The sequence below is a fragment of the Dermacentor andersoni genome, chromosome 10, assembly GCF_023375885.2.
Source record: "Dermacentor andersoni chromosome 10, qqDerAnde1_hic_scaffold, whole genome shotgun sequence".
In the NCBI taxonomy this organism is placed as follows: domain Eukaryota; kingdom Metazoa; phylum Arthropoda; class Arachnida; order Ixodida; family Ixodidae; genus Dermacentor; species Dermacentor andersoni.
In genome coordinates, this window is record NC_092823.1 from 39,004,928 (window position 1) to 39,014,680 (window position 9,753).

The 9,753-nt window shown below is 45.9% G+C and overlaps 1 protein-coding gene across 1 annotated transcript; it reads left to right on the top strand.

Moving 5' to 3' along the window:
* The first annotated feature begins 3,105 nt into the window (after window positions 1-3,105).
* Window positions 3,106-7,560, top strand: LOC129381900 (uncharacterized). Its single transcript, XM_055065152.2, has 3 exons — window positions 3,106-3,160; window positions 5,931-6,611; window positions 7,392-7,560. The coding sequence occupies exons 1-2, from the start codon at window positions 3,149-3,151 to the stop codon at window positions 6,579-6,581; spliced, it is 663 nt and encodes a 220-aa protein (XP_054921127.1). The 5' UTR covers window positions 3,106-3,148; the 3' UTR covers window positions 6,582-6,611; window positions 7,392-7,560.
* Window positions 7,561-9,753: the final 2,193 nt, after the last annotated feature.

A 9,753-nucleotide genomic window follows, 5' to 3' on the forward strand; every position in this document is an offset into this window, starting at 1 on the left:
GTTGATGTTGGTGCCCGGGGCTAGGCACAAACGTGTAAACTTTTAAAAATAATGGCAAAGATCAGATGCATTAAATTTATTCCTAAATATTGCAGCATGGTAAAACAAAACAAAAAAAAAACTCAGGTGGCGATTGAAGCAAAAATGGTTTAGTACCGTTTACGAAAAGGCTATGGCTTTGTATGATGACTATTTGAGTATTTTATATGCGGTTAGGCATTATTAGTGGCTTGCGAAATTGTGTTATTCCGAACGCGAATGACGCAATACTAATTTTCGCTTTGAAAAAAATAAAGTACGGCTTTTTCGAAGCGCTTTCAGACTTTTCAAATCTGGGAGAAGTTTTTGTGAAAGTAGTATATGTTGGTTACGTGGTCAATTTAAGCTACGCGTACACCATGGTTTTGAACCGACCTTGTATGTCGTAGTGATGGTAGACAGATTGAAGGGTGGCCTCGGATAAGTCATACAAAGATTGCGCTCTGCCTACCAGTTTCGGCTGCGCATTTTAACATGACGGGGCACGTGGCGTCAAGTAAAAAAAATCGAAGAAATTATTTCAACCATCAATTTGTAAAATTTCACTCTGGTACTTCATCAGTTGACGTTGTGCTATCCGAGCCAACCATCGGAAAAGGATATCATGAAGGCTTTCAAGCGAAGTGAGATTCAAACGAAGTCTGTGTTAACTGTCTTAAAACTACTTTTCTTTCTCTCACAAGGAGCGAACTAAACTTTAATCTGTGTTTTATTAAAGGAAGGAATTTCTGTGGAATGTTTCCTTGATACAATAAGAGCCCGAAAGCAAGCCAAGCTTACTGAAGTAACCTCTAGAACCATATGTCTTCGTCAAAACAGGCTATATTTTTGGGAGATTTTTTTCCAGCTCCTCCGGACCTGCATTTGTACTGACACTATGAAATTAAAATTCCGTGGAATGTTTAACGCGCATAGACATGAAATTAGGGCGAAGCCACAAATAATACTGACCAGGCTGCGCAGGCTACTAGCACACAAGGCGTTTTGCACATCATAAGTTAAATGGCTGAATATATCGTGCATAATGGCGAAAACTTGAATCGAGAGATGTGACCAGGAATATGAATCAGCTTTCGATGGGAGCTTTTAGTGAATGACGATGCCTAAGCAAATTGAACGTCTTCAATTTCTGTCGTTTTTTTTTTTTTCTTTGGCATGAGATAGAATCCCTTGTCACGAACAAGCACTGTTTGCCGAGATGATGCTCGGAGGACATGACTGAAGTTTTCACATTTTTGAAGTTATACATACAAACGCTGAAACTCCGACGCCATTATTTAGAGAATTTCGTTTGAGTTTCTCTAGTAGCTCCGTGGTACAGTGGGATTGCTGACAACATTTTCTTTCATGAACCTTTCTCAATCTTGCAGGCTTCCGCAGAATTGGGCCTGTACTAACGAAAACCTTTTAAGATAGAATTATTCGCAAGAAAAAATTTCCAGCCAATCCTGATGCTGGACGTACGTATTATCAGGAAAGGTGGTCGGCCAACATTTAAAATCACTTTGAAACAATAGCGTTTTGAATTCGGCCCCTAATTTGTCATATTCCATGCCCCTGTGCTTCGAGTTGTCGATTCATTTGGCCTCGCTTTGCAATCTTCGAGGTTAGCTCCGATGGTAGAGTGACCCCCTGGAAACGCATTGGTCTCGCTTTTTATCACAGGACCAGGGCGAATTTTTGTTCAGCTGCGTAGGATACCTTGAGAGACAACCTATGGATTCGCGTTTTAGTTTCGTGCTGCAGTCCAATGGATGAGAATATTTTCCTTTCATTCTATTACAGCTCCTCCAAGAGCTTGATGAAGTGCAAAGTGCGCCTGCACTTTTCATTTATGGTTGGCCACATTCAAAAACAGTTGTCAGCTTCCACTGCGCTCCGAGTGACTGCGTTAAGTAAACTTACGCATAATCAGCTGACGCTGGTTGCGGCCTGACTTTGTGTAAGGCGCGCGAAATCTGACTAGAACGTCAAAATGTTGATATGGCTTTGAAAGATGTTCGAACTTGGTTGAACCGTTGAAAACATGCTGAACGTGTTGATAATTTGCAAACTATGTTTCAGTTAGCGCTGCTCCTGTAAGTGGTTCGCCCTGAGGATGACTTGAGCAAGGCCCGCATGAAGTAAAATATTTCAAAAAAGAAAAAAAAATGCTTTATTTAATGCGTTTTTTTATTTTGTTTTCCACCAATCAAGGTTAGTCTGTATAACGCCGACCACGAGATTTCGGTGGTACAGAACCGGTGTTAGCTTCCGACTAACCCGGAATTCAAGCGTGGTATATAATCTAAATCACATTTTGTTTCACCATGGGAGAGGGTCAATTCCTCATGCTGCTGACGATGTCGAGATATGCCGGTATAAACAAAAAAAGCTGGCATCCGGGGATGGGGCTGCATTGGTTGATTTTTTCTTCAAGAATACGGGGGTGGCAACGGGGGGCGAAGGGTTAGTACACGCTACGGGGAGGGGGGTTGATGAAAAGAATACAGAACAGAATTCGGCCTACCAGCACAAAAACGACAGCACTGCCTGTGGCGTTCCAAAGTAGTCACGAATACAGCGAAGCCGCAGAAAGAAAAATTGCCCGGTGATTCTTCGGATTCTTGACGGAGGGCGGTAGGCAGCTCGCCGCCGAACACTGTTGCGCTGCGGCTCTTGCCTTTCTGCGGTGTTACCGTAATACTTCCTTCTCGCGGCCCTTCGTATAACTCGACTTCTAGATCGAGATAAGCGGGAAGAGATTGTGCACGCGTCGCGTTTCGCTTGCTTATGCTTTCGCGCTTCTGCATTGAGGAAGCGTTGCTCTGGGAAAGTGGCGGCGTAGGGGGACGGTTCTCCTTTCCTCACGATCTCGGTCCGAAACGGAAAGGGAGGACATCGGAAGCCGTGCTCTCCTGGTGAGAGCTTGTCCATGCGGACTGGCGGCACACCTTAGGCCCTCCGCCTGTGACGTAGGCCGAAGGGCACCACGGGGGGGTGGGGGGGGGGGGGGGGGGGGCGTGTCGTGTCGGTTGGGTATAAAAGCCCGTCTGCCTGCGCGCAGAAGACACACATCTTCCGAGGCCTCTCGATCGCTTGTGCTCTGAGCTATCCGTCAGTCTACACCATGAACGCCCTGGTAAGGATCTGCCGTTGTGCCGCTCCAGGAACGCCCGGACGCACGCGTTCGGTTCCGAAAGCTTCCCCATTTCATTGGTTGCGGTAGAAGGAGAAGTTTATTCACTGGAAAACGTCAGCCGGAAAGTGGAGTATCTTGGTTGCGGTAGCTTACTTTAGTAACAATAGGAGTCGCCAGTTCGCCGGGTGGGTCTCGTGCGCCTTTGAGGCGCTTCTGTAAGCTCGAATATGAATGCCGTATCAAGTGCTAGAACGTAGGACGACCGTGGGAGCCTGACACGGAAACACTGTCGCTGCAGGTGTCCGAAACGCAATGATTGTAAAGTGCTGGCGCTCTCAGTTCGACCTATGACGCTGTCGGCCGTTGTTTACGCAGTGCAGAAAGTGAGCAGCCTAGTTTCTGGAACCGTCTTTTCCATGTAATGCTTACGCCGGAATGCTGAAAAACCAAATCACCCAGCAGCATAAGTACCCCACTGGAATGGCACAATTAGAATCACGGACGCCGTGTTTATTTTTTAATCATTGTAGCCGCACGTACTTTATTTGAACATTAGAGACGGCGGAGTTGCGATAGCTCCAACTTGAGTATAAATTGAGCGGCGTATTGGCATGTCGTTGGAATGTTATGGCGCACCCTTGGCGTCTTACGGCGCTTGTGGGAACCGGGCGGCATATTTGCCACTGCGACCAGAAATGTAGTTTTTAGATTTCCAAAATATTTATGTTAAATATGACGCCATCTGACGTTACCTCCTTCACTCCGTAGGAGGGAGGTAACGCCCCTTGCAGAAAGCAATCGTTGGGAGGTCAGTCATACATGGGCACCAAAAAAAGAACGACACAGAATTGCCAGTGACAAGATTCTTGCAGGTTTTTACGACAAAGGAAGAGTTGAAGCACATGTGAGAAAAACGAAGCTAATATTCTGGTCCAGTATAGCATAAATCCTCAATAGTGACTTTGATAAAACTCGTGTATCAGCAGTCGCAAGATGGGATGCTTATCAATGAGGCATCACAATAACAAGAAAATATCTTTCCGTTGGCTTGAATGGTTTCAATGGGACCTATTAAGCCTTACATAGGCGTTAATGATGAGTACGCTAGTAATCAACATAATCGCCATTCAGCGAGTAATCTGTTATTGTCCACTATTGCAGAAAAATTCCACATTTTGTTGATAGTCGTGGCGCAATGCAAGCTTCTGTGCAGATCTGTACCTGTTACTACCTCCTGAGTTCGGCTTTACCGCGCCCATTCCTCCATCAACTTTTACTAAAAGACATACTTCCATGAAACCCACGTCAGTGTTTAAACATGAGCTGCAGAATATTTTGGTGTTTCCTTTAGCAGCCTTAATACTCCGTCACTTTAGGCAATAGTACACGCGTGCAGAGGCCTCCAATTAGGTTCGACAACGAATCTGTAGTGATGAGCTTGTGATAAGTAGTATCGCTTGCAACTGCACGGTCAAATATAGAAAAGAACGTCAACGAGAAATTGCAGAATCGCGAAGCAGGCAGGGCTCTATTGTGTTGTTCAGTCCTTGTCCTTGTTCATGTGTTCAAAGCAATGATCCAAACCACGGTAACCACGCCAGTGTACAGAAGGCGCACAGTCATAGCGACGCATAGAGTGCGGGGAACAAACTGAGCATGAAGGCGCCAATTTGACACTGCACCTGCGCAAAACTACTGCTCTTCCAAACTACTGCTCTTGTATCGCGAAGCTGCCTATTACGTGAACTGGCACAAAACTCACGGCATCGTATCTACCTAAAGCGGTATCAAAAGCAGAGCAACTACTCTGGAGCTGTGCGCAGCGGCATACATACACCATTGCGTGGTTCTCCGCCCATCTGTATTTCGTTCTGCTCTAGCGCAAGAGCGGTGGGCGAAACAAAAAGATTGCTGTATTAAGCAGCGACATGGAGAAATTGGGGATAACTTGCAAAGCTTTCCGCTCGGCAGCACCTTTTTTTTGCGTTTGGCCATAGGCTTTCGCTGATATGATGTTCGTAATCGGGATTGGATACGATGTGCCCTTGCGAATATTTCTAGCTAAATAACCTTTCTGAATACGTGCCCTAGTGTTTTCTCTATCCAGTCGTGTCCAGCTTAGACAAGTAAACATCGCAGATTTGCAATGATCCGCATTTATGTGTAGCGATTGACAAATACCTTAGCCAGCGAATTTACATCACGTGTTCTATGCCATGCCCCGATAACTGCTATTCATCTATGCGCGTTTTGTGTGCGTGTGCGACCGGATTGTGCCACAGTCCAACTTTGTCCGCTTTGTGGTTCCTAATGCACTACAGAACTTTTTACCTGTCAGGCGACCCTGCATGCTGCCCACAGTTTCTTCGTGAAATTGTTTATTTTATTTAGTTAGCACCAAGAATCTAGAACATGCCGTGTAAAAACGCCAATAAGAGTGTTGATCTAGATGATACTCTTAAATCTAATCAGAGTGATGGCAACGGGGACCACCTAATCCAATAACCAGAATTTGTAAGAAATGTTTGTCATTTCGTTATGTCGTAGAGCAGAAATAACAGTGAAAAGCCTAGCTAGTACACTAGTTGTACTGATAAAGACAATTTGATTCTATATTAGCAAGTGTCAATAAAAAGATCAAGACAGCATAAGACCAGCCGTAAATTCTTCTCCCCAAAGTAGCCCCATCCTCAGAAGCCATTCCTAACAGTATGTTGCGTACAGAGACAAAATGATCGAATCAGCGCTCTGTGCTTCCAAATCGTCGCAGGTCAGCAGCGTCCTACTAAGTGCCCTGGTTGCCAGCGCCTTCGGAGGTTTCATCGGAGGCGGCGGTGGCGGTGGTCTAGGCGGTGGTCTGGGCGGCGGTCTGGGTGGTGGATACGTTGGTGGAGGTGGTGTTGGAGGCTACGGAGGCGGCTATGGCGGAGGCTACGGCGGAGGCTACGGCGGAGGTCTCGGGGGCGGCGTCGGTTTCGGAGGCCTAGGTGCCGGTGGCGTCGGCGGAGGCGGCGGTGCCGTTGGTGTCGGCAGCAGCGTCGTGCTGCTCAGCGGTGGCCGGGCTGGTGCCGGAAAGTCCGTGGCCGGACCGGCGTTCCTGGTCCGCACTGTGCACCACGTCAACCAAGTTCACGGTGGCGGCGCTATCGTCGCCCACTCCGGTCTCGGAGGCGTCGGCGGAGGCGCTGGCGCTGGAGGTGTCGGCCTCGGCGGTGGTGTTGGAGGTCTCGGAGGTGGCCTCGGAGGTTACGGAGGTGGCGTCACCTATGGTGGCTATGGTGGCTATGGTGGCTACGGTGCTGGTGGCTATGGTGGTTACGGGGGCTATGGCGCCGGAGGCTATGGTGGCTACGGCGCTGGTGGATATGGCGGCGGCAGCGGTGTCGTCGGCAAGGTCGTGGTCGTCAAGCACCACAAATAGGCGTCCACTTCTAATGTGTTCAACAATCTGGTAGGTTACTAATTTTGCTTCCAAAGTAAAAATTATCAGAATGTACACTTCGGACAACTTGCTCTGTCGGGTCAAGCGCTAGAGAGCGCGATTCTTCTAAGCTTACTTAAGCACGTCGTGAGCAGTAAGCACGTCGGCATCTTGAGTCAAGACGATAACGTGAAAAAAAATTGCTTAAACTATTTAGATTTTTACATGTAAATAGAGCGGTAGTACTTTTCAATTTGCTCAAATAATTTTGACAAGAACTAAGCCGGATGCTAACGCATAGAGTAGCTGTTTGCTTGTAGTTTTGCAGATAAAGTGCAGCCATCGCATGAGTCGGACAGTCATATTAGTGACACTTGCGAATGTAAAGACGCGATCACTGCTCGTTACGAAGAGGGTCGTTTTTGTGGTAAATAATATAAAAAAGAAAGTATCCGTAAGTTAGGATGTATTCGCTGCAGATGAATTGCGGCTATTTTGCTCCACCTGCACATGTGGAGCAAAATGTCGATCACATTTTTAACATGTCTGATTTCAGTGATGTGCACTTTGCTGGCTGCCGCAAGCCTATAATTTCATATATTAAACCAAGTAACCATACAGAATTTACTCCGAGTACATTGTTTGAGCTACAATCAAGTGCCCCACAGAGACGTGTGCTTTCGGTTATATCCTAAAGAAAACACCGTCAGGCACCTCAGAAATTCCTGCGGCGTATGCATGCGAACCACTTCAGTGTATTTGCGTCAAATTATGATACTTATGTGCAACCATATTTCCCTTCCTTTTCAGAGTGAAGAAACTTCCATCGAAAGCCGTACGCCGTCGACCTCTAGGGGAAAGCGGCAGCAGCGCACACCAGCCCTCCAAGTCGAAAGGATGACCTCAACAGTGCAAATTATGTTCGTGACTTGTGTAAATACATGTTGACGAGGGCGTCCTGCCTCATCACCCAAAATAATTTGTTTGGCCTCCTTAATCTTCAACATAATCCTGCATGCCACACATGGTATTGTGGCGGGCACTGTTTTGGCACTCTTCTAGACATCTGCAAATGGTTGCAAGTTTCCCAACAATACATCACTCCCTGATTCGGCTCGATAAAATAGCTTGTCTAGTCATAATTTGCGCTCCTTCTCTTTACTTTTTCATCAACAGTAAACAACTTGCAGTTAACGAAATTCGTTCCGTCTCGTTCGTACACAAACCATTCAACGCAATATGCCTTCAGAAATAATGTGCTGCGAGTACATCTTGGATCGGGCTGGCTGGTACTTTGTGCTAGCTCTGACCCGGGAAGGACGGTTACACGTAACTATGCTTACAACTGTCGTATCCAATTATGAGTATTGATTAATATTTTCTCCCTCACTGCAACATGTCGAACATGGTTATTGCTTAGTAACGAGGTCTTTGGTATAATACCTGACGGATAATAAACGAGAAGAAAGGGGGTTAACCGAATGGCCCGATTTTTATTAGTCATATCATAAGAAGCCAATAATGACATATAAGTGCCTGCTTAAGCTTGTAGTGACACTTTGGTCAATTTGTACAAGGAAAAAAGACATCACAGTGTGGACAAACATCATCACTAACCGGTAAACTAAGGAATAAATTTAACAGTCACGTCAGGGACCACGATAGAAAAAAAGGGTGTTAAGTAGTAAACAAATACATTGCTTGCACAGAACGTCCTAGAAACTTATTTTTAGTCTCTTTTACATATAAGCGTTCCTTGAACATATAACCTGTTCCTTGGAGTTGGGCACCGAAATGAAAGCAAAGCTTTTACAAGTCAAAGCGAAATGTCGAAGAGGTACAACGTTAGAATAATAGTGATAGCGTTTGGTGGTTCCCGAATAAAAGACAACGAAGAAAAACGAGGCAAGGCATGTGCAACACACTCGCGAATAAATGAGCCCCGGTGTGATCATATCGTCCCAAGTGTCTTCATGTTACCTTTTTCTTTTTTGTAACGCCCGAATTTCCCTCCAGCCTCGGAATACACGCAGTACTAATTCATGACTTCGAACTACGTATTCCCATGCAGAATAGTACTCGCACCACTTCCACACACAACGAGCAGCACAAACAGCCGTTAGAAAGCGTGTCCTTAAATCTGGGCACACATACCTCGTGGGATCACGGACAGCAGATCGAGAGCCTTGGCACAACACCTGCAAGAGCTCGAAGCGAATAACCACCGCACAAAACGCACCGACAATGAACGCGTAACATCGGCATCCACGCCATGGCACCGCACAACTTGCACTTGCCAAGCAACAGGCTCTTGGTTGCTTGCCATTATTTCAAAATGCGCGCTTTTTCGAGCAACGTTTCGACAAGAGCTCTGCAAAAGCTTCACACTCATAGGCCAGCGCTCGGCACGCTGGCCTATGGCGCTGGCAACAATGAAATAATACGCAGAAGGAAGGTTTGCTCCTAGGCTTTGTTGCTCCCAAAGGGTTTCTTTTTGGGACTAAATGTGGTGTTTTGCTTTTTATGACATTTAAGTTGAAAGATTTCGTCTTATGTAGCCGTTCTGTGGAATAGAGAGGGCTGTTGTGTGCTGGTCGCGTTTTAATGAAAGTGCTGCCGCAGCGGCATGCTAGGGCTCTTTTTGGTTCCTAGTAACTTTTTACTTTTTTTGTTTATATCCAGGGAAGACGTTTCAATAATGTTTCTCAAATGTTGCTTTGGGATATGAACAAGAAGAAACGGGATTACCCGAGGCGCCCGATTTTTATTAAACATATAAAAAGCCAACAAACAAAGGCACCAAGGACAACACAGGGGAAATTACTTGTACTTACCTATTGAAATAAAGAAATTATAAATTAATGGAAATGAAACTGGATAAAAAAAGCACTTGCCACAGGTGGGGAACGATCCCACAACCTTCGCATCCACAACCTTCGATCCCACACCCGTCGCGAAGGTTCTGGGATCGTTCGCCACCTGCGGCAAGTTGTTTCTTCACCCACTTTCAATTTCATTAATTTATAATTTCTTTATTTCAACCGGTAAGTACAAGTAATTTCCCCTGTGTTGTCCTTGGTGTCTTTGTTTGTTGGCTTCTTATGCTTTGGCATATAGACATTCGAGCCATTTGGCAAGATACTGGGCGTGTGTTCGGTTTATTGGGTACCAC